The following is a 24,761-nucleotide window of genomic DNA, read 5'->3' as shown; positions in this document are numbered from 1 at the left end:
TTTAGGGGAAAATCTCATTTCAAACAATTATTTCTGTTTTTCAGATTATTTGTCCTGTCTAGCAAACAAAAAAAATCTAACAGAGAGCAATCCTGAATAATCCTGTTTTTAAATTCCCTTTATGGGAGAGTTTGCATTTCCTTTGTGGTTATGACACTTATTATGTTATGTCATCATTTCTATGCCAGCAATACTCTTGTAGTTTAAGATAAAGTATTTTGTTCTAAGATGTGGTAGTTTTAAAAAAAAAATACGTGATGGTGAAAAAACTCTACAGAATTATTTACCTATTTCATATGCCTTGTAATTTAATTGAAAATTAGGACAAGTTAGTTCAGTTTATATTTCCTTTATGTATAATGCTTGGCCCAATACTTTTAAAAAAGTTATTCAAGTCCATTATAATTGTTCCTGGCTTTTAGATGTGATGTCTTCTTAGAAACTCCGTCTCATAGTAGCACTTTGGAAGACTTTTTGGCATTTCTCTTTGTCACTGGCAGAATCTTGAGAAATGGTCACAACCGTGAAAGTTAGCATATGCCCGTGAACCAGTGAAAAACTGGTGTTGCTTGTGATTTTCATGCTTTGTATTACTTATGGAAGTAATATTTTAATTTCGTGGTAGTTTCTTACTACTCCCTTCAGGACTGTACGTTTACATTATATACTAGAAAAGCAACTTTACATTTTGAAACCATTCTGACATAAATTGTGTTTATATACTTAGAGAATACAAGATATTATTAGTCAAGTAGGTCAAACATAATTATCTGCTACATTTCTTTTAATAGATGCCAAATCTAGATAGAAATTACTTGTGTAGTTCCAACTATTTTGGATTGTTTGGACATCTACATGACAGTGAGGACACAGAAGGGAATAAAGGTTCTGATCCCACAAGTCAAGAGGAGAGAAAAAATGGAAAAAGGCTATGAGTTTGGAGTTCTGAATGTTTCTACAGCAAGATCATTTCACAACCCTTTTTTGCCAGTGCTTGCATCAAAGCATGAACAGAAGATTGCTTGTTTGTGGCCACTTCCTCAGTGCAAAATGGGGAGCACCTAAAAGCAGTTTTTCAGGAGCTGCCAAGGACAGCAGGAGTAGACCTGATAGTGGTGAAGAAGATTTTTTGCTTCTTGGAACATAAGCAATTGGAGTAGAGAGAAGAGTTATGAAGATCGAAACATTTCATCCTCAGTAGGTGCTGAGTGGAATAGCTTCTGGGGCCTGCAAGGATCTTGCTGTTTGTTTTTCTTCCAGGGCTTTCATCAAATTTACATGTGCGAAATATAAATAAATTGGTCTCCCAGTTCATATCAAAGGGCTAAATTAACCTCCCTGGTTTATCAGCAAATAATATAGCAGAACCAACAGTGATTAAATCCCTTCAGTGTGAAAGGGCTTTGTGAGGAGAGGCCAAGAGGAGTCCAAAGTGTATGAAGAGAATGGATGGTATGATAATGTAGCTTAAGTCAAAGAAAAGAAGAAAGACCTGAAACATTGAAATATGGTGATAGGCATGAGGTTTCAATCTTGGAAGGAGAAGAGGAAAGGGAAGCTTCTTGTGCTCCAGGATCATTGGGGATCTAATGGTGCCAGCAGTATGGACAACATCTGTTACTGGTTACAGGAAGAAGAAATGTATGAGGGTGACCAGTGAGTCCTACTGCGGGGTACAAAGGTAGCCTATGTGTTCATTGTTGCCATGACCAGTCAGGAAGTATGTTATCTTCCTAGGGCTCATATCTAGGATAAAAGGCTAAGAGTTTGGAGTTTTGGGAATTTTTGGAGCCAGTTCATCTCACACCTAGATATTGCATTTGCTTGTGTGTCAGAACATTAACTGGAGGCTATTACTTGATGACCATTTTATCTGAGAAGACAGCTCTAGAGGAAGATGAGAAGCTTCTAAAATCAGAACTGATAATCAGTATATACTCCTGGGATACATGTGGAAACAAATGAGAGCTCTGAGAGGAACATGGAAGTCTTATTATGAAATCTTAGGTAGGTAACTGAAGAATTTGGTGGGCATAAGTGGTTAATTTTACTTGCTGTTGCCAATTAAAAGTAGGGATATTAGAAGACCAAGGAGAAAGACATGGGAGGCAAAACATTACCTAAGAGATGGGATAACCTAATTAAAGTACAAGAATAAATGGGCTTTTGGCAAGGGATACAGAACACGTAATAAGAATGGGAAGAATTTTCTTGGCCACAGATTTGCTAATCTGTTTTAGTAGGCTTTAAATTGAAAAGGGAGGTTGAGAGAGTTGCCAAAACTAATAGTAAAAAAAGAACAATAGTAATTTGCAGGAGAAAATAACAGTAAAATGTAAAAATAACAGTAAAATAGATCCCAGATGTTAATTAACGAGGAATGTCAGTAAGCTATCAACACACATTTATTAAGCCCCCTATGTGTCGGGTACAATGTTAAGCATTGGAGAGGTGAAATCAGAAGACAGTCCTTGCCCTCAAGGAGCGTATATTCTAATGAGGGAGATAGTGTGTAAAAACTGAGTACATAAAAGATATACAGAATAAATGGAAGGTAAGTTGGGAGGGAAAAGCCTTAGCAGCTGGTGGGATGAGGAGAGGTCTCTTTCAGAGGAAGTTTGCATTTGAGCTGAGTATTGAAGGAAGCTAGGAAAGCTGAGAGGTATAGGTAAGGGGCTGAGCATTCTTAATGTTTGGGATGAGTGCGAAGAAATGGAGACAGAGGTAGAGTGTTGTGAGCTGGATTGTGGAGAAGAGTAAAGTATAAGAAGACTCAGAAGGCAGAAAAAGGCTGGGGATGAAGAGTTTTAAATGCTGAACAGAAGAGTTTAGAGGTAATTGGAAGCTACTGGAGTGCAGTGAGTAAGGGGCTGATCTGGTCAGACCTGCACTTTAGAAAAAAAATCACCTTGGAAGCTGAGTGAAAGAGATTTGAGGCTAGGAGATCAGTCCAGATGAGAGGTGATGAGTATTGGAAGTAGGGTTGTGGCTGTGTGTGTGGGAGAGAAGAGGTTGGATATGAGCAATATTGGGAAAGTAGAAATGGCAAGATTTGACAGTAGATTAGATATATGGAATGAGTTTCACAGAGGAGTTGAGGATGACAGCCATGTTTTGAGCTTGGATGACTGGGAGGATGGTGAAACTATCCATAGTTATCTGTAGGTAAGTTGGGAAGAGGGGATGGTTTTGGGAGAAAGATTATGGCTCTATTTTGGATATATTGAGTTTGAGATGGCTATGGGACATATGATTTGAGATATCTAAAAGGTAATTGGTAATGTGTGGATAGCTTAGGAGAGAGTCTAGGGCTGGATATATAGACTTGGGAATAATTTGCATAGAGGTGATAATTTAATTTATGGGAGCTGATGAGGCTATCAACTGAAAGAATATTGAGTATGGGTAATAAAGAAAGCAGAAAACAAATAGGATCTCATTGATATTGCTTGCCAAGACAGTGTAGGATGTAACTTGTGAGGGCACTATGACAATGGAAGGCTCTATAATGTTCAAAAGATCAGATTAAATTAAAGGTGTGGTGAAGTGAGTAGTCTATAGACTGGGAGATTTAATGGGTGATTAAAGGAGGGAGAAAAAGAGATAATGTAGTTAAAAAGATCTTAGTCTAAGGAGGGTAAAAAAAACACCCATGAGGGATATAGATTTGTAAAAATAAAATAAAATAAAATATCCAAAAATCACTTGACTGGGAAACTGAGGGTTTGGTTTCCTGTCCTGTCTCTGCTTCTGATACCAGTTTGATCTTGGGAAGGGTCCCTTAAGCTTTTGGACTTTAATTTACTCCTGTAAAGCTGGACAAGAAAGGTTGGTCAAGAGGATTTATAAAGTTCCCAACTTTAAATCGTCGTATAATGCTCTGAACTATATATTTAGACAGCTTGCCCAGAAATGTGAATTGGGTTAAAAGTTCCTTAACTGGTGTGTATAGTCATTGGCAAAGTCAGCTTCATGACCGGACATAGTTGTGATGGGTAACTTCAGCTGTCTAGGTAATTGTTCTCTTTGCTAAAAGCAGAGCAGCTAAAAATCAGCAGGTAATACAGACTAAGTCCTGAGTTAGGAGTTAGAGAACCTGGTTTCACATTGTGTTTCAAAAATTGCATGGAACAATAGAATCAGGCTCCAAAGTGAGAATAAATAAGATGAAGTTTAATAGAGACGAATGTAATGTTCTACATTTGGATGTTGAAAAATCACTTTCACAAGTATAGTAAGATAAAGGAACTAGACAGCAGCTTTTATGAAAAAGATCACTGTAATGAGCTGAAAGTTCAGTATGACTAAACAGTGGGATATGGCGGCTAAAAAAAATGCCAACTCAGTGTTGGGCTGAAATGAGAGGCGTACTGCATCCATGCAATGGAGGAGATAACAGGCTCTCTGGACTTTGTCCTTGGCAGCCTACTTCTTTAATGCTGTTCTGGGTGCCGTGTTTTAGAAAAAGCAATTAAAAAAATGGAGCCTATAAAGAGGAGCAGTGGACAGGATGCAGGATGGGGAGTATTAGAGAAGAGAGGGCAAGACCTTTCAAGAACAGGGTGGGAATATTTAATGTGGCGAAGCGAGGGGAGAGATAGAATTCCTACCTGTAAGTAAAGCATTGTTGTAGGGAAGGTAGATTAGAAGGGGGCAGAGCAAGGAACAGTGAATGCAAGTAGAGATATATGCTTAGGCTGCTACAAAAAGCTGTCTAGTAATTAGAACACACAGAATTGAATGAGTTAGGCCAGTGGAGAGTGGTACCACTAATTTATTTTGTTTGAAAGTGCTCCTGTCTTTCTGATCTTCTGAGAGTCCATAATATTATCCTGACCCTTCTTCCATATCCTATACTTAGCCAAATCTTACGTTTTTTACCCTCATTCACTTAAGTCACCTTCCTAATGGGGCCAGATCATGACCCTCCCACTCCCCAGATGCTGGTCTATAAAATACTTTGGCCTTTAAAACCCTTCACCATTGGGCCCGTTCAGTCTTTCCAGTCTTCTTATACTCAGCTCTTCTCTAGATACTCTATGATCCAGTGTCACTGGCCTTAGTAGATGTCTTCTCCATCTCTGCACTTGATGCCTTTTTACTGCCTGCCACTCATGCCTGGCACGCTTTCCTCACCCCCCTTCCTGCTTCTCCCAGGCTTCCTTCAAGGCCCATCAGGTAAAATCCTACCTGCTGCCAGTTTTTCTTCCCAGTGTATCCCTTCTATTTTTCAGCCCCCTCACTACAGACTAATTGTGCAGTCCTTTAGAAATTACTTATCACTTATACTGTATCTTAAATATGAGTAGTTGCTTGAATAGTATATCCCCATTAGAATGTGTGCTCTTGAGGATGGTGATCTGTTTTTGCCTTGCTTTGCATTCTCAGTGCATGACAATAGGAAGTATTTAAATGCTTGGTGATGGTGCCAGTGCAATAGCCAGGGGCCTGACGGGATATGCAATTTGAACTATACATAATCTCCAATGAAAGGAGAAAATGCGATTTTCTTATCTCTTCATCTGGGACCAGTTGGTCTTTGTAATTTAACAGTTTTCACTTCCTTTTTCATTTACATTATTGTACTCATTGTGTGTGTGTGTGTATATATATATATGTAGTTTTAGTCAGTCTGCTAGGTGTGAGGTGATAAGCTCAGAGTTGTTTTTATTTTCATTGCTCTAATCAGTAGTGATTTAGAATTTTTTTTTATATAACTTTCGAGAACTTTGATGGCTTCTGAAACCTACCTATTCATATCCTTTGACTATCAATTGGGGATGGCTTTTGTGTTTATAAATTTGACTGTTACATATATATTTGGGAAATGAAGTCTGTTAGAGAAACGTGCTTTAAAATTTCCCCCCAATTTCCTGTTTTCCTTCTGATCTTAGCTGCATTAATTTTGTTTGTACAAAAGCTTTTGAATTTCATATAATTAAAATTATCCATTTTACATCACTCTTTATGCCTAAATCATTTATCCGTTTTGACCATATCTTGGTATATGATGTGAGATGTTGGTCTATGCCTAGTTTCTGTCAAAGTGCTTTCCGATTTTTCCAGGAATTTTTGTCACATGGTGAGTTCTTGTCCCCAAAACTTGGATCTTTGGGTTTATTGAATACTGGATTATTGTGGTCATTTACTGCTGTGTCTTGTGTACCTAATCTAGTCCATTGACCTGCCATTCTGTTTCCTAGCTAGTATCAGATTGTTTGGATGATATAGTTTGAAATCTGGTACAGCTAGCCACTTTCCTTCTCATTTTTTTTACTGAATCTTCTGATGTTCTTGACTTTGTGTTCTTCCAGATGAATTTTATTATTTTTTTTAGCTCCATAAAATATTTCTTTGAGAGTTTGATTGGTACGGGACTGACTTAGGAGAATTGTCATTTTTATTATATTGACTCATCCTACCCATGAGCCATGAAATTGTATATATATGTCTTTCTTTGTGTGAAAACTGTTTGGTAAAATTATGTTCTTTTCATCTCTGGGTTTGTTTTGGCAGATAGACTTCCAAGTATTATATATTTTATGCAGTTATTTTAAGTGAAGTTTCTCTTTCTTTTTCTTCCTGCTGGGTTTTGTTGGTAGTATATAGAAATGCTATGACTTATGTGGGCTTATTTTATATCCTGCAACTTCTCTACAGTTGCTGATTGTTTCAGAGTTTTTTAGTTGGTTCTCTAAGTGCACCATCATGTCATTGGCAAAGAGTTTTGTTTCCTCACCTCAGAGCCTATTTGTATTTCTTCAGTTTCTTTTTCTTATTGCATTGTTGTATTTCTAATGCAGTATTGAAAAATAATGGTAATAATAGACATCCTTGCTTCACTCCTGATCTTATTGAAAAAACTTCAAGTTTATCCTCATTAAGCGTAATGCTTGCTCTTGGTTTTAGATAGATACTACTTAGCATTTTAAGGAAAACTCCATTTATTCCTGTGCTTTCTAGTATTTATGACAAGAATGGATGTTGTATTTTGTTAAAAAAATTTTTTGTATCAAAATAATCATGATTTTTTTTTTTTGGTTTCTGTCATTAATATGGTCCATTATGCTGAAAGTTTTCCTAATATTGAACTAGCCCTGCATTCCTGGTATAAATTTAGGCTAGCCATATAGTATATGATCTTTGTGCTATATTGCTAAAATCTTCTTCCTAGTAATTTATTTAAAAATTTTGCCTCAATATTAATTAGAGAAATTGACCTATAGTTTTCTTTTTCTGTTTTTGCTCTCTCTAATTTAGGTATCAAGACCATATTTGTTTCATATTTACATGATTCTTTTTTAACCTATTTTTTTCAGAGTATTTATGTAATATTGGAATTTTAAAAAATTGTTTGGTAGAATTTACTGTAAATCCATTGGTCCTAGGTTCCCCTTCTCCCCCCAGGGAAGTCATTTATGCCCTTTTCATTTTCTTTTTCTAAGATAAGGTTATTTAAATATTCTATGTCATGTTCAATTTACATTTTTGTAAGTATTCATCCATTTCATTAAGATTATTAATTTAATTGGCATAGAGTTGGGCATAATAGCTACCAGTAACTGCTTTTATTTCATCTTCACTGGTTAGTTTATCTTTTTTATTTTTGATACTGGTAATTTGATTTTCTTTTTAAATCAAATTTGTCATTAGTTTATTTCTCTCCTTCTCCCCTCCAGCTCCTAGTTTTATTTGTTAGATCAATTGTTAGAAACTTGATATTTTGCTAATCTCTTATTTTTGAAATTTATAGTTTGATGTTTAATTTGAGGTTTTGAATTTGTTGATTTTCTAAATTTTTAGTTGCATGTCCATTTCATTTATTTGCATTTTTCTTTTTTATTGATGTAAGCATTTACCCTAACTATTGCTTTGGCTGCATCTCACAAGTTTTCTTATGTTGTCTCATTGTTTTCCTTATTTTTAATAAAATTATTGATTGTTTCTCTGATACATTCTTTGGCTTATAATTTAGGATTCGGTGTTACCAATAAATTTTGATCTATGCTGTTGGATGTAATTTTTATTGCATTATAGTCAGAAAAGGATGCAATTAGTTTTTCTGCTTTTCTGCATTTGTTTGTGAAATATGACTTTAATACATGGTCAGTTTTTGTGAAGGTGCCATGCACAGCTCTGAAATAGGTATACTCTTTCTATTTCCATTCAGTATTCTCTAGAGTTCTGTCATATTTAACTTTTATAACACTCTGTTCATCTCCTTAGCTTCTTTCTTTTTTATAGTTACATTTATCTATGTCTGAGAGGGGTAAATTGAGGTCCCTCACTGTTAGTTTTTACTGTGTTTCTTGCCTTAATTTTTCCCTTATGGATTTGTGTGCTTTGTTATTTGGTACACACATGTTGAATATTGATATTAATTCATTGTCTGTGATATCTTTTGGTAAAATATAGTTTTTCTGTTTATCTTTTTAAATTAGGTCTATTTTTACTTTTGCTTTTTTTTGAGATCATAATTGTCAACCCTGTCCTTTTTTAAGTTCAGATGAAGCTTAATAGACTCTCTTCCAGCCCCTTATTTTAAGTGTGTGTATCATTCTGTTTCAAGTGTGCTTCTGTAAATATTAGAATATTGGATTCTGGTTTCTAATCCATGCTGTTATCCTCTTCCATTTTTTGAATGAGCTCATCTCAATCCCCTTTACAGTTATGATTGCTAACTGTGTGTTTCCCTTCGTCCTATTCTCTTTCACTTTTCCTTCTCTTTTTGCTTTGTACCCTTTTTAAGAGTCTATTTTGCTTTTGACCATCTCTCCCTTGATACACCCTCCCTCTGACCTCTCTTTCTTTTACCTGTTGAATTTCTACTCCGCTTTTAAAGTCCAATGTAAATGCTGCCTCCCTAATGAAACCTTCCCTAATTTTTCTTTCCTTTTACCAAAGCCTTTGATTTGTACCCCTCTAATTTAACTTGTTTTTGTATTTCTCTATTATTTCAAGTTCTTTGTATCTCTTTTAGAATCCTTACTTTTTGTTTTGGTGTCTTATCACCTACTGATTGTGATATTGATCATCTTGGTGATGTTTGTGTATGGAGTCACCTTTTAGGTTGTTGAAAAGGAGTGTTTGCTATGACCAACAAGTTATCTCTTTTTTAACCAAAGGTGGAGAAGCTCTGTACTGTCATTTAAATAAAGATCTGGAATGTAGCTCAGATCTTGAAACTGTTGTTGCAAAATTCAGACTTAAATTTGGTATGAGCTAAATAACATCTCTTATGAATATGAAGCAGAAATGATGAACAGATTTAAGGGACTAGATTTGGTAGATAGAATGCCTGAAGGACCATGGACAGAGTTTTGCAATATTGTGCAGGATGCAGCAACACAAAACATTCCAAAAAAAGGAACAAGAAAGTGAAATGGTTTTCTCATGAGGCCTTTACAGATAGCTGAGGAAAGAGGGAAGGGAGACAGGGAAAGATATTGCCAAGTGAATGCACAATTCTAGAGAATAGCAAGGAGAGGTAAGAAAGTTTTCATAAATGATCAATGCAAAAAAATAGAAGAAAACAAAAGAATGGGAAAGATGAGATCTCCTTAAGAACAAATGTTTCATGCCCAAAATGGACATGATAAAAGACAAAAATGGGACTTAACAAAAGTAGAAAAGTTTAAAAAGAGTTGGTAGTAACACAGAAAAACTGTGTAAAAAAGATCTTAACATCACTGATAATGGGTAGGGTATGGTTATAGATCTAGAGCCAGACATCCTGGAGAATGAAGTCAAGTGGGCCTTAGGGAGTATTGCTTACAGTAAGGCTAGTGGAGATGATGGAATTCCTGCTGAGCTATTTAAAATCCTAAAAGATAATGTTGTTGACTGCAGTCAATATACCAGCAAATTTAGGAAACTCAGCAGCAGCCACTGGATTGGAAAAGATCAGTCCTAACGAAGGGCAGTGGCAAAGAACGTTCAGATTACTAGACATGTGCCCCCATTTCACATGCCAGCTGGGTTATACATGATATTCTGCAAACTAGACTTCAGCAGTATGAACCAAGAGTTACCAGAAGAGCAGGCTGGTTTTCAAAGGGGCAGAGCAATTGGAGATCAAATTGCAAGTATTTGCTGGATTATGGAGAAAACAAGTAAAACGTCTGCTTTTGCCTTGTTGGCTATACAACACCTTTGACTGTGGATCGCAACAAAATGTGTCAAGTCCTCAGAGAACATCTTCTTATCTCCTGAGGAACTTACATGCAGGCCACGAAGCAGCAGTTAGAACTGAATGTGGAAGGACTGCTTGGTTTAAGTTTGGAAAAGGAAGTGTGACAAGTTGCACCTTATTTAACTCATAAGCCAAGTAGGTCATGTGAAATGCCAGGCTGGACAAATTAAAAGCTAGAATCCAGGTTGCCAGAAGAAATATCAACAGTTTCAGATATGCAGATGATACCTCTCTGGTGGCAAAAAGTGAAGAAGAATTAGGAAGCCTCTTGATAACGGTAAAAGAGGGGAGTGTAAAAAGTGGCTTCTGGCTTTAACATCAAAAAACTAAGTCATGGCACCTGAACCCATCACTTCCTGGCAAATAGAGGGAGAAGAAACGAAAGCAGTGTCAGATTGTGTATTCTTGAGCTCAGAGATCACTGCAGATGGTGACTGCATATACTTGGTCCTTGGAAGGAAAGCTGTGGCAGATCTGGGCAGCATACTGAAAACAGAGATCACCTTGCCAACAAAGATTTGTATAGTCAAATCTAAGGTTTTTCCAGAAGCGGTGTATGGCTCTGAGAGTTGAACTATAAGGAAAGCCACAGAATTGGTGTTTTCAGATTGTGATGCTGGAGCAGACCTTTGAGAGTCGCTGGGACAAGGAGATCAAACAAAATGAATTCATGTTGTTCACTGGAAGGTCAAATACTGAAGCTTAAATGGCCACATAATGACAAGACAGGGCCCTGGAAAAGGCCCTGATAAAATCAGCTGGGAATGATTGAAGGCAAAAGGAGTAAGGGATGGCAGAGGATGAGATGGATAGATAGTGTCACGGAAGCAGTGAACATGAACTTGGACACACTTCACAAGACAGTGGATAAGAGGACCTGGCATGCTATGGTCCATGGGGTTACAAAGAGTCAGACACAACTGAACGACTGAACGACCAAAATCCTCTTACTAATATATAAATCCAGGGGGAGCATGTATCAGGTCTTATCTCAGTTTGTCATTTCTAATCTCTAGCAAGATGCTATGTCCACAATAGAGAATAAATATTTCTTGAATTTGAATGTAAATATATTGCTTATTCCCTAAACTATTTGAAATTCACTTTAGTTCGTTAATAAAAGCCACATTCTTAAATTTTCAGATGGTATTACTTTGTTATTGATGTTCAACAAGCTGTATCCTCCTTAGTGCCAGCATAATTCTGGGGATGTGGGAGGCTTCCAGTAAATATCTGTTCATTTTTTTCTTTTCTTTGAGTTTTCTAATGAGTTGTATGAATTTAAGAAACATTTTTTGCAAAATAGTGATTCAGTGATGTTCATTGGAAATCACATGGCTATGTTGAATTTTAATACTTTGATCTTTACGTTCATTTGGTAAGATTTCATGTTCTTTAACTTTGTAGCTTTTATAGGTAGTAAACATATGCTTTATCTTCTTTTATAGGCCGGCCTAATTGAAACAAATGGAGAGCTAAAGGTTTTTATAGACCAAAACCTCAGTCCTGGAAAAGGTAAGAAGCCTGTTTTGAAAATAATTTACATTAAAAATTCATTTATTAAGTGACCTTTAAACTTGTTTTAGAGTTTTATACCTATAGTAATTGAAATTAATTTAATTTTTATGTAATAATATGTATCTTATGTAATATTAATTAATAACTGTCTCTTCTATTACTGTTTTACATAAAAGGAGTATAGACAAATTCATTGAAATTCAAAATTGACCATTTTGTGTTTACCAAGTAGTTAATCTTTACTTCTTGTGTTGTTTTAACGATCAGTAATAGTATACAGTAAATCATTTTGTTAATCCTGTGCTGGAGAGCTTTGAGCCACTTTCTCTTTACTTACCTAATGTGCAGGTGGAAATGCTAACCTTACCCCAATATTGATTTTTACCAAGACCAAGAAAAAACTGTGCCACTTTGAAATTGTCACTGGTCCATTCAAAATAGGATAGTGTATCACTAGTACATTCCGTGTTGGAATGCCCTATTTTTTCCCTATTAAGAGCTTAATCACTCAATGTCATAAACCAATGTGGCTTAATCATTTTTGTTTGTTGGTTCTTATTGATTCTGGAATTTTGATAAGTGCATTTCTGAAAATGACTTTTTTAGTGAAGTTCCATATGTCGTAGTACAGTATTAAGAATGCTGAATTTGACTCAGATACTTAACAATTGTGTAACTCCAGGGAAATCACTTAATCCTTGAGTTCCTTTGCTCATTTGTAAAGTGAGAATAATGATACTTGCATTATCTTATTTAGAAGGTTGTTGTGAGTAAATGTTTTGTGAACTTTATAATTCCATATAAACATAGCTTTTATATTATTAAAGAAAACCATCTTGAAATTACATGTTAAAGTTTGTCTTACTGAGTTCCAATTTACTTGCAAAAAGAACTATTCAAGGCTTTTATCAAAATAGTTTTGTCGGCACCTCTAAAAAATCAACAGTTGGATATTCTTTTTGAATGTTATCTCATTCTAATCTCTCTGTGAAGTAGCTGCTCTTATTATAGTTGAAGAAACTGAAATATTCACATGCATCTTCAGTACTTAAAGGATCTGATGTTTCATCTGTTACTGTATTTCTACTGTTGTATATTTCATCCCCTTTTTGAGTTTCTGGTGTGAAGACATTTCTTACCTGGTGACTGACCTACTTGTTGGTGATGAGCCTCTCCCAGCTTAGTTAGTTGGTCCTCAGATGAACAGCATAGTTTGTTGCTGAGCATACTTGGAAAAGGCTTTAACTCTTGCCAGGACATAGTAGTGTGTATGCTGGCATACCTTACAAAAACTCACTTACCTCCGCAGTTGAGACATTAGAGAAATACTTGAGTGGATTTCTTTCCATTGTGATTAGCCTGTCTAAATAATCTCCCATTAGACTGAGCTCCTTGAGGGTAGGGGATCTTTGTCTTCAGTATCTTCGCACTCAACACTGTCCTGCACGTACTAGGAGCTGCCTATAAATGCTTACTTACTTACTTTATGTTCCTTTATTCCAACAGTGATGATTTCTGTTTTTTAATCATCTTTGTTACTTTGATGGGTGTGAAGTGAATTCTCAGGTGTGTTTTAATTTGTATTTTTCTTTTTAACGATGTGGAATATTTTTTCATGTAGTCGTTGATTCAGTGTATTTCTTTTGAAAACTTTCCTTTGGACTCCAAATGGTTCTTTGATCTTATGTTAGCTTCTGTATTACATTTTTATCACATATTTCATGTAAATATTTTCCCTCACATTTTAAGAATCTACCTTTATTAATTTTTTGAAAGATTTATTGCACTTCATTTGTTAAAAACTAGAGAGTTGAATTGGGGACAAAAATGACTTATTTTTTTCCCCTGAATTTAAGAAAATCATTAAGTAAAGTGAGTATTTTCATATATGAAGTAAAAAGAGAAAAAAGAATTGTACATAAAACTGAATTTCTTACTATGTACAACTTGCTTTTTTTAAAAGTATAATAAATTTAACATGTAACTTTCAGAGTGATCCTGCTTGTCTGTGTTTCCTTCTGGCCTTTCTATTCTCTTACGTACATTTAAAACATATAGTTCAATGACCTTTAAAAAAAAGGCAAACATACCCTTGTTACTTGCCTCCCCTTCTAATTTTAGCTGCATTTGTTTTGTTTGTATAAAAACTTTAATTTTATGTAGTCATAATTGTTCATTTTAGCTTTTTTGACTCTCTGTTATTTGGTCATTAACTTTTCCCATAGCTATCGCTGTGAAAAATATTTCCTTACTTTTCATTGTTTATGGTGTGACTTCTGTATCTAAGACCTTTTCTTTATCTATTTGAAACATTATAGTGTATGGTGTGAGGTGTTATTCTAAATCTGATTTCTGTCAGATTTCTTTCCAGTTCCCCCAGCATTTTTTTGTCATGTCTGTTTCCTAGTGGTTGAGGTTTTTGGGTTTATCTGATACTATGCTCTTTGTTCGCTCCTGTCTGTACTTGGTGTACCTAATCTCTCCAACTGATTGATCTCTCTTTCTCAACCACTACAAAGTGGTTTTGATGATTCAGCTGTGCACTTTTGAGATCTAGTCCTGTTAGAAGCTACATATGTAGTGGCTGTAGGCCTTTTGTTCCTCCAGATAATGCCATTGTTTTTTTCTTGCTCTTCAAGATAAACTTTTGGTAGTTTGACCATGCAGTGAACAAGCAAATTACTTTAGGCACTATTATTATTTTAGTTGTATTGGTCCGTTTCATCCATATTTCTCCAGAGGAAGCAAGGTGATGCTTTGGATAGAGTGTTGGGTCTGGAGTCAGGAGTTCAAACCCATCCTCAGACACTTATTAGCTGTGTGATCCTGGGAAAGTCACTTCATTCTGTTTGCCTTGCTTTACAAAATGGGGGTGATAACAATAGCAGCTACTTCATATGGTTGTGGTGAAGACATAATGAGATAATATTTGTAAAGCGCTTAGCCCAGTGCCTGGCCCATGCTAGGCAATAATTGTTTATAAATCACTTCTTTATTTCTGTAAAGAGTGATTGTAGTTGTATTTCTGTAGTTCTAGTGTGTTTGATAGGTGGACTCCCAAACATTTTATAAATTGTTTTTATTAGAATTTTCTATTTTTCCTTCCTGGGCTTTATTGGTAATATATAGAATTGCTTTTGATTTATGTGAATTTATTTTATATTCTGTAACTTTGATAAAGTTACTGTTGTCGTTAATTTTTAGTTAACTCTGGGTTCTCTAAGGAGACCATCATATAATCTCCAAAAAGTAATAGAAGAGAGGAAAAGATAAATTTCTTTTTTTTGCATTTATCTGGAAATACCTGTATTCACCTATTTTCTGTCTCAGCGTATGTATGGAATGTTAATTTTGTGATTATTGCCTGGATGTAGTAGTATTCCACACCACAAATTTCATGTGTTTTGTTAAATGCCAATAATGTGGAATGTCTGTTTTGAACATGATATTTTTATATTTGAAAGATTTTCATGAGCATATTCTCTTCCAACATTTCTTAAAATTTTTTAATGAATCTAAGATGTAGGATGGTGTAGTAGATATATAATAGGTTCTGAAGTCAGAAAACATACATTAAACTCCCTGGTTTGTTACTCACTTTCGCTTTAACCTTAGGCTAATCTCTTAACATCTCTGAGGCTCAGATAATCTGGAAAATTCTTGTCCTAGCTACTACATCACAAGATTATTGTAAAGATCAGATGGGACAAGTATGTGAAAGTACTTGTCAAATTTATGGTGCTGTATGGGTTGTCATGTCATGGTGTGGGAAGTCCCTAAATTATCCAGCTGTAATGTAGTAACTCAGTCTTAGAGTTGCCTCATGCTTAGAGTTTGTAGATTGCCATAGGCCAAGAGAAAAGATAGTGTCTGAAACTTGACTTGAACCCAGGTTTTTCTGACCCAGGGTTCAGGATTTCATCCACTTAAGCCCCTGCCCTTCAGTAACAATAATGACAATAAACTGGTATAATTTTCTTTTTTCTTTTTCTTTCAGTATATGTCTATTTATTTTAAAACGTATTTCCCAACTGTGTGAAGAGTTTCTCCTTTCCACCATCTCCCCTCCTTGAGAAGGCAAGCAATTTGATGTGAATTATACATGTGAAGTGATGCAAAACATATTTCTATATTAGCCAAGTTGCAAAAGAAAACACAGACCCCCAAAAAGAGGGAAAAATAACAGTAAAAAAATACATGCTTCTGTCTGCATTCAAAGAGGAATTGGTAGTTTTCAAAAGATACTTTTTTTTTTTATTTTTTTTTTATTATTTTTTTTATTTTTTTTATTTTGTAATGTTTAACAATCACTGCCATACAATTGCGATTTTATCCCTCCCCACCTACTCCCCACTACCCCCCTCCCTCCCCACGACTGCATACAATTCTGTATAGATTCTATATATACTTTCCTATTGAGTATATTTTCACTATAGTCATGCTATGTAGTCAGACTAAGATAAATGAAAGAAATCGTATAACAAATCAGAACATGATACACAAACACATACACATACACAAACATGATCTGCTACAATAGTGAGTGACTTCCATATTTCTCTCTCTGAGTGTGGCAGGCATTTTGCCTTGAGATCCTCCATTGGGATTTTTTTTTTTTTTTTTTTGGTAAGAAGTTCTTGTGTTATTACAAAAATCTAAGTCTACCAGAAAAAACTCTCACACACTGTGGTTGTTGCTGTGCATAAAGTTCTCCTGGTTCTGCTCCTTTCACTCAGCATCGGGTCATATAAGTCCTTCCAGGCCTCTCTGAAGTCTTCTTGTTCATCATTTCTTATGGCACAATAGTACTCCATTACATTCATATACCATAATTTATTCAGCCATTCCCCAATTGATGGACATCCCCTTGACTTCCAGTTTTTGGCAACTACATAGAGTGCTGCTATAAATATTTTTGTACATGTGGGACCCTTTCCCATTTTTATGATCTCTTGGGGATATAGTCCTAGTAGTGATATTGCTGGGTCAAAGGGTATGCACATTTTTGTAACCCTTTGGGCATAGTTCCAAATTGCTCTCCAGAATGGTTGGATGCGCTCGCAGCTCCACCAACAATGAATTAGTGTTCCAACTTTCCCACATCCTCTCCAGCATTTATCATTTTCTTGTTCTGTCATGTTTGCCAATCTTATAGGTGTGATGTGGTACCTCAGAGTTGTTTTGATTTGCATCTCTCTAACCAATAGTGATTTAGAGCATTTTTTCATATGATTATAGATAGCTTTAATTTCTTCCTCTGAAAATTGCCTGTTCATATCCTTTGACCATTTATCAATTGGGGACAAAAGATACTTTTGTTGAAGAATTAGGAGAAGAGAAGTTGAGTTGGGGGTGGGGCTGGGCAGTTCTAAGGATACAAAATATCTTTAACATTTATTGTGTGTCTCATGTGAGACTTTTGAAATGAATGCTGTGGACCAATGGTGTTCTCTTCTGATTCTGGAGCCACATTGCATCACTTGTGAAGGAAAATTAGCTACCTGACTACTGTAAATCCTGTTGAAGTCTAGGGGAGTCTAGTCTAATTCAAAAATGGACCATCTTTTATTAATTTTAAAGTTTTATTTTTCTGTTTCCTTCAATTCTGAGTATATCCCTCCTGTCTTTCCTTGTGAGCCATCCTTTGTGACAAAAGAGTGAAAAAGAAGGGAGAAAAAGAACAGTTTAGCATATATCTCTGTCTTTATCCTATATATTGAACAGATACCTAATTATTGAGGTTTTTTGTGTTATTGTAACATTAGCTACTTGTGATTCAAGGCCCTGCCAGAATCCAAAAATATATCTTTGTTTTGCAGTTTCAACAGCAGTATGAATTTTTCTCCTTATAACTGACAGAGTTGAGTTCTGTCTTCTCTGAGCTTTCTTTTCTATCAGACCTGTAAGCTCTGATCAGTCTGCTCCGTGAATATGCCGAATCCTCAAAACTCCTTGTGTTTGTATCACCCCATTCCTCGTTCCTGAAATGTTCTTCCCCAATTGGCCTTTAAAGTCAGTGCCTCCATGAAGCCAAGATCCCTTCCCTCTTACCCACCTTTGTTACTCTAATGGCGCCATAGTGCTCAGGGCTGGACCTAGAGTCAGGAAGACCTGAGATCAAATCCATCCTCAGACACTGCCTGGTGATCTGACCCTGGACAAGTCACTTAGCCCTGTTTGCCTTAGTTTCCTCATTTGTAAAGTGGGTGTCATAATCACACCTACCTCTCAGGGTTGTTGTCAGGATCAAAGGATATAATAATTTGCAAAGCGCTTTGCCTGACACATAATCAAGTGCTGTGTAAATGTTATAGTTATTACTATTAATGTTATTGTGTATAATATCCATGTGTATTAGTGACTTATCCTACTTCTTGACTATGAGATTCCTGCTGACAAAATTGTTGTTCAGTCATTTCAATTGTGTCTGATTCTTCATGACCCCATTGGGGGATAAGTGATTTATTTAGGGTCACACAACTAGTGAGTATCTGAGACCAGATTTAAATTAATGGAAGAGTCTTCTTGACTCCAGACCTAGCACTCTATCCGCTGTGCCACCTAGCTGCTGCTCCCATGGCTAAATCTGTGCCTTATTAATTTCCTGAATTTTCATCTTCCAGCATAGTCTTCTGCACAGACTCAATAAATGCTTGTTGTTTTAGGGGTGTGTGCATGTGTGTGCACGTGCGCATCCATGTATGTATACATGCACGTATGCACACACACACATGCATGTGCATGTCAGTGCCAGTTTAATTGGTGTAAGTAGGACCTGAAACTTGTTTTTGCCTGGGTTTTTCTTACTATTAGTGAGATTGAACTCCTTTTGTAATTTTTTTTTTGCATCACACACACACACACACACACACACACACACACTTTTGTTTAGCTCCTTTGATATTCAGCTGGTATGGGGTGATGTCCTAGAATATTTATATTCTTTGTAAATTTTAAATGGTTTAAAAAAACCGAAACTACAAATGTCTTAATCTGTTTTTGGGGAATTCTGGTTTTTTTCAGAGTAAAATTGTGTGTGTGTGTGTGTGTGTGTGTGTGTGTGTGTGTGTGTGTGTGTGTGTGTAATTAAACTCATTTGTTTTATTTTCATTTGTTTAATGGATGCAATGGAAATCAATGTATTATTCCATTTTCTTTTCTCTTTATTACAGACATTTAAAAAATATTTAATTCCCTAATCTGACTGGAATTTATTGTGGTATGTGTTTGCAAATGATCTATTTTTTTCTCCATATATTGCTCTCTGGCTTCCCTGGTGACATTTAAATAATTATTTTCTTAGTTTTTACTTGCCACATTAATCAAAGAATTATCCTTTGGATATATATGAATATAATCGGTACATATATATGCTCTATTCTCTTGTAGTTTGCTTTTCTGGTTTTGTTCAGTTCTGTATAATTTTTATTACTGCTCTTACATCTCTGTGCATTACTGAGGATCACAGGCAAATGGAAGCAATCCATTTTATTTTTTAATTTTAATTATTTTAATTTTAATATTTTAATTATCTAGTGCAGCCCCTTAGTTTTACAAAAGAGGAAATCAAGTCCTTGAGAGATGTAGTTACTTCTTTGAGGTTGAATAGTAGCACCTCTGGGGTTGAAACACAGGTCTGCGTTCTCCCATCTTCAGCTTTTAAAAAAAAAAGGAGCCATTGATATTTTTACCTGCTTATTTTTCTTATCCATAACTAAACAAAGAAAAAGCCTGTCATTTTATCCATTCTGTAAAAAAACATTTTTATTGACATTTGTAAATGAATATAAGAACTGTTTGCAGTTTTTACTGTTTTGGTCCATACCCTCCATCTGTGAACATGTAGTTTCTTTCTGATTATTTAGTGCTTTCTTTATTTCTGTCAGTGTGATTTGGTAGCTATTGCTGTAGGATCATGGGATTTAGGATTGGAGGGAACCTCAGAGATCATTAAATTCAGCTCCTTCATTTTGGAAATAAGGAAGGTAAGGCCTAGAGTGCCTTGTTCAAAGCTGAAGTGAATTAGCAGATAATTGATGTTTTTGTTGTCCTACTTTTGCAAAAATACTCTGGCTGCAGAGACTTATACAAGCCTTCTTATGTTTGAGTTATTCCCATGTTTGCTTAAATACGTTTGCTGAGGTTTATGACCTCCCAAAATACCCCTTGCACTTTTGTATAGTTTGTATTGTTATAGGAAGTCATTCCTTACATCAAGCCTAAATTTATCTCTTTGGGACTTCCACTTATTGTTCCTGGTTTGGCCCTGTGGGGTCAAATAGAGTAAGTCTAATCTGTCCTCCAGATGACAGCCATTCATATACTTGAAGGCATCCCTCGTGTCCTCTCTAAGTCTGTTCTTCTTGAGGTGAAACACCGCTAGTTCATTTAATTGATTTTCATGTGGCATGGTCTTGGGGTCTTTGCCATCCTGGCTAGTTGCCTTCTTCTAGATAGTTTCCAGCTTTGCTGTGTCTTTGCTGAACTTTGGTGTCTACCATGAAAGAGGGAGGCATAGAACAGGCCTGTCTCTTCTTTATTTCTGGACTCTGCCTTTCTCTCTGTTGTTGAAGATCACATAATTGCTTGGATGTCATATCACACCATAAGACTTGGTTAGAGCTTGAACGGATCAAGGATTTATTGAGATACCGAGCCCAATCGTGTGGGCATATTTGTGCCACCTCTTTTGTTGCCTGTAAAAGTTATTCCCTGGGTTCTGTAGTTGAGATGGGTTGAGACCTTTGGGAAGCTTCTTTCATAGTTGTCTCTGCTTGTTGGGAAAAACCATTAAAAACTTCTTTCCTCTTACTCTTCCATAGTTGTTAACAACTGACAACTTTCACAACGTTGAGTGCTGAAAGGTGATTCGATGAGGAAGTGTCTGAACCCTTCAGCATGGAACACCGGTAGGGCTGTCAGGATCAAGGGCTGACTACTTTGTGTGTAGCTAATGTGGTGTGGCAGAGTAGGCTGTAGGAAGAGAGCAGAGAGAGGAACTCAGAAGTTTGGAAGTTTAACTGAACAGCATCCTATGTGCTGAAGACCCTCTGGTGTCAAGGAAGGATTGAGGGTCAACCCTCTCACTTGTTCTTTGTATACTGATAGGTTTAGATTTGCTGATTCTTGTTATATTTGCAGTGAAAAAAGAAAATTAAAAAAAGGGAAACCCTGATACATGAACCTCGATATCACACCCTCTTGCCTTTCCCCTCCTGTTACTGGATTATTCTTGTTCCCACTTGTCTTCCACCTTAGTCTTTAGTCTCTCCCAACTTACTCATTCTTTCTTGATTGCCTACAATTATTCCCATCTCCACCATACTTGAAAAATCAATCCTTACTAGATCCTCCCATCTGACTAGCTGTCATCTTACATCTCTTGCCTTTATAAGACAAACTCCTCTAAAAAAGCTGTTTTTTCTCCACTTTACTCTGAGTGACTTCATTTCCTCTCTTCTCAACCTTCTCGTCTGACTTCTGCTACTCTTGACACCCCTGTGTGTGGGTAGTAGCTATGTGACCCTGGGCAAGTCACTTAAGTTTTCTGTGCCTCAGTTTCCCTCATCATGAAAATGAAAGTAATAATGACACCAGTGTTATTGTGAAAAACAAATAAGACCTAGCATTAAAAGAAATGACTTTGCAAAAATTAAAGTACTGTATACATGTTATGATAATGATAATGACTATTCCTTCTCATTTATGCTCTAGGATAATTCATTTTGCCAAGGGCTTTGACCATGAATGTAGTTTTGCCTTAATAGTCTTCTAACAGCTTTCGACATTCATCAATTCAGCCAGCTGTTAATGATCACCTACTGATTTCCAGGAACCATCCTAAGTCCCAGTGATAAAAGGACAAAACAGAAATGTTCCCTGCCCTTAAGGAGCTTACTAGGGGCAAAATAGCAAGTAATTCCTCACTTTGAATTCTTTTTCATTGTTTCTTTAAAAAAAAATATTCATTGTTTCTTAGCAATGAGCTAATATTCCTTTGCATTCTTGTACAGCAGTTTGCTGAGTCATTCCCTAGGATAGAAAGGAGACTCTTGAAACCAAGAGGCTGCTGTAAAGATCCTGATGTCAATGGGGTCTTTCTTTTTTGTCTTGGACCTTCTCGGGGTGTGTGCCTTGTCCACAGATCTGTTCTTTATCTCGTTGTCTTTGAGAAGCGGGAGAAAACGCTGATCTTCTTCTAGCCTTCTGGCTTTCTTTGTCAGCAGGAAGACCAGCTTTCACTTTGTACACCTCTTAAAAACTTTTTTATTGACATGGTTTTTTCTATTGCTTTCATTTCCCAGTCTGTCACTCCTCCCTACCATAGGAGCCATCCCTCATAAAAAGGAATAATAAAAGCAAGAGAAAAAAAGGAGCCAGCCCACACATCAGTCAAGTCTGACAGCGTGTGCTGTTCTGCCTTCCTAGTCCCCCACCTCTGCAGAAGAGCACCTTGTGTGCTGATTATTGGCATTACGTAATCCTCAGTTTCCATTTTGTTGTCTCTTCATGTTTACGTTGCTGCAGTAATTTTGCATGTTGTTTTCCTCTCACTTTGACATTGCCCTTATGTGTTTCTTTCCTCCCCCCTTGAGGGCCATCCCCTTCTCCCACTCCACTCCCACATTTTCTCTCTTTCCACCCCCTACACACAAAATATGTGTATATATATATACATACATACATAGAGATATATAATTTTCTCATGCCTCCTTGTGTTTTTCATAGTCATCCTTTCTCAACTACGTAGTAGTGTTTAATTACATTCATAGATCACAATTTATTTAGCTTAATTGATAATCAGTTACTTTATTTCCAACTTTTTGTAGTACAAAAAGGGCTGCTAGAAATACTTTGGTATGTCTGGGTCCTCTCTGTTTTTGACCCCTTAGTTAGCAGTAGTATGTCTAGGACAAAGAGCCCTTCTTGGCCCATCATGGCCTAGTAGATATATAGAGGCTAGAAGGAACTAAAGTCAAGTCTTGCCTCTGACTGACCCATTGTAGATGTTTGACCCTGGTCAATCTTTCTAAATCTGTAGCTTGCAGAGAAAGTGCCAATATGCTTTTGGAGACAGATTTCCTAATCTGAAAATTCCGTACACCAGTGAAATCACAATCCAGTCCCTATACCTAGTTTAACCCCACTCTGTTAAGTGTGTTGATCAACCATTGTGATCATTTCACTCCTTCACCATCTGACTCTAGTGTCCCTTTCCACACGCTCCAATTCTAGAGCTGTAATCAAATTACTATTGCCATTACTACTGGAAAGAGTGTATCAGTCTGTGTCTTCTGGCTGTACTTCACGAAACTGAATTCTTTTAAACAAAATATCCCTCCATGGCCACAAGTTCCATGTGGCTGGTCACCCTCTGTGAGAATGTAAGCATTTTGAGGGCAGGAGCTGTTAATGCTTTCCCCCCCAAAGTCCCTTATCACCATTACTTAACACAGTCTTTGATGAATAGGAGTACTTAATAAAATTCATTTTCATTCATAGTTCCAACTTGTTATTCATATCATTTGAACTGTTTCTCAGCTTCATAGATAATCAATTAACATTCCATACTTTTCTGTAAGCCCTCCAGTATTGTACTTCACTTTTTGGAAGTTTTTGCTAATTTACTGGGTGTAAAGTATAACCTCAGAGTTTTGATTTGCATTCTCTCTTATTATTTGGAGAAATATTTTATGATTGTTCATTTCTTTCGATCACTTGTTTGCTGGGGGATAGCTTTTGGTGTTAAATATTTGTGTTAGTTCCTTATATATCTTGGAAATCAGACATTTATCAGAAATATTTGAGACAAAGATTCCCTCCTCCCCTTGGCTACTTTCCTTCCTATCTTAGTTTCACTGATTTTTGTTGATATAAAAACTTTTAAATTGCCTCTAGTTGATATTTTTTCTCATGTGATTGCATGTATCTTTCCCTATCCATAGCTGAAATGTACCTGATACGGTTGTTTTGAAAATTAAAAAAAAATTTATCGTATGATCTTCAATATTCATTCACATACTCATTTTGACCATATCACAGTATGTGATATAATATTAATATGTCAATTTCAGCTTGCTTTCTGTTAAGCTCCTTTACAGTTTTTTCAGCAGTTCCTATCATGTAGGTAATCCTTCCTCAGGTATCTTCTATTTTGGTGGTTTGTGAAGCCCTGAATTGTTGAACATGGTTGTTTCTGATCGACCCTTTCCTACTTTGTCCTGCTGATATACTTTCCAATTTTTTAATTATGTCTATTTGTTTTTGAATTTGCATTGTCATAATCATAAATGGTTGTGTCTTTGTGTCTTTGGCCCCTAGACAGCTCATGCTAGTTACTTAAATGCTTATTGATAGATCAGTCTCTACGTTATTGGAATGTTCTTCTGTACTTGCTGAGGCTGAGATCATATCAAGTCCACTCCATTCTCCCTCAAATCCACTTTAGAACATACCTAGATGTCATCTTCCAAAGCAGAGTAACCTTTCATCTACCAAAGATACTTTTTTCCTTCAAAATAGTATTTCTCCTAATTGCATGTAAAAAGTTTTTCACATTTGTTTTTAAAATTTGGAGCAATTTTATATAGTTTATACATATATAGTTGGGCAAAGCATATTTCCATACTAGTCACGTTATAAAAGAAAACAGCCAAAAAACCCCAACAAAACAAGAAAAATAAAAAAATAAAATAAAAAAAGTAAGCTTTGATTTGCATTCAGACTCCATCAGTTCTTTCTCTGGAGGGGGATAGCATTTTTCATCAGGATCCCTTTGTCTTAGGTCACCGTTGCTGGGAATAACTAATTTATTCACAGTTGATCTTCTTACAACTTTGTTGTCACTGTGTACAGTGTTCTCCTGGTTGTGTTTATTTTACTTTGCATCAGTTCATTTGAGTCTTTCCATGTTTTTGTAAAAGCATCCTGCAAGTCATTTCTTATAGCACAACAATATTCCATCATAATCATATACCACAACTTTCTCAACCATTCCTCAGTAGATAACATTCTCTTAATTTCCACTTTTGATATAATTCTAGTTAGGAAC

General features: G+C 36.1%; 1 protein-coding gene across 9 annotated transcripts in view; it reads left to right on the top strand.

Annotated features, from left to right (window-relative positions):
- Positions 1 to 24,761, top strand: part of TFDP1 (transcription factor Dp-1) — a 131,331-nt gene that overhangs the window by 47,510 nt on the left and 59,060 nt on the right. For all 9 annotated transcript variants that reach the window (XM_072621885.1, XM_072621879.1, XM_072621884.1 and 6 more), the window contains exon 3: positions 11,641 to 11,707. In XM_072621885.1, coding sequence (XP_072477986.1) covers positions 11,641 to 11,707 — 67 coding nt within the window. The remainder of the gene's footprint in view (positions 1 to 11,640; positions 11,708 to 24,761) is intronic.

Source organism: Notamacropus eugenii, chromosome 6 (genome assembly GCF_028372415.1).
Source record: "Notamacropus eugenii isolate mMacEug1 chromosome 6, mMacEug1.pri_v2, whole genome shotgun sequence".
Classification (NCBI taxonomy): domain Eukaryota; kingdom Metazoa; phylum Chordata; class Mammalia; order Diprotodontia; family Macropodidae; genus Notamacropus; species Notamacropus eugenii.
Note: the sequence above shows the minus strand (reverse complement) of the source record. Positions and strands in the feature narration are given on the sequence as shown.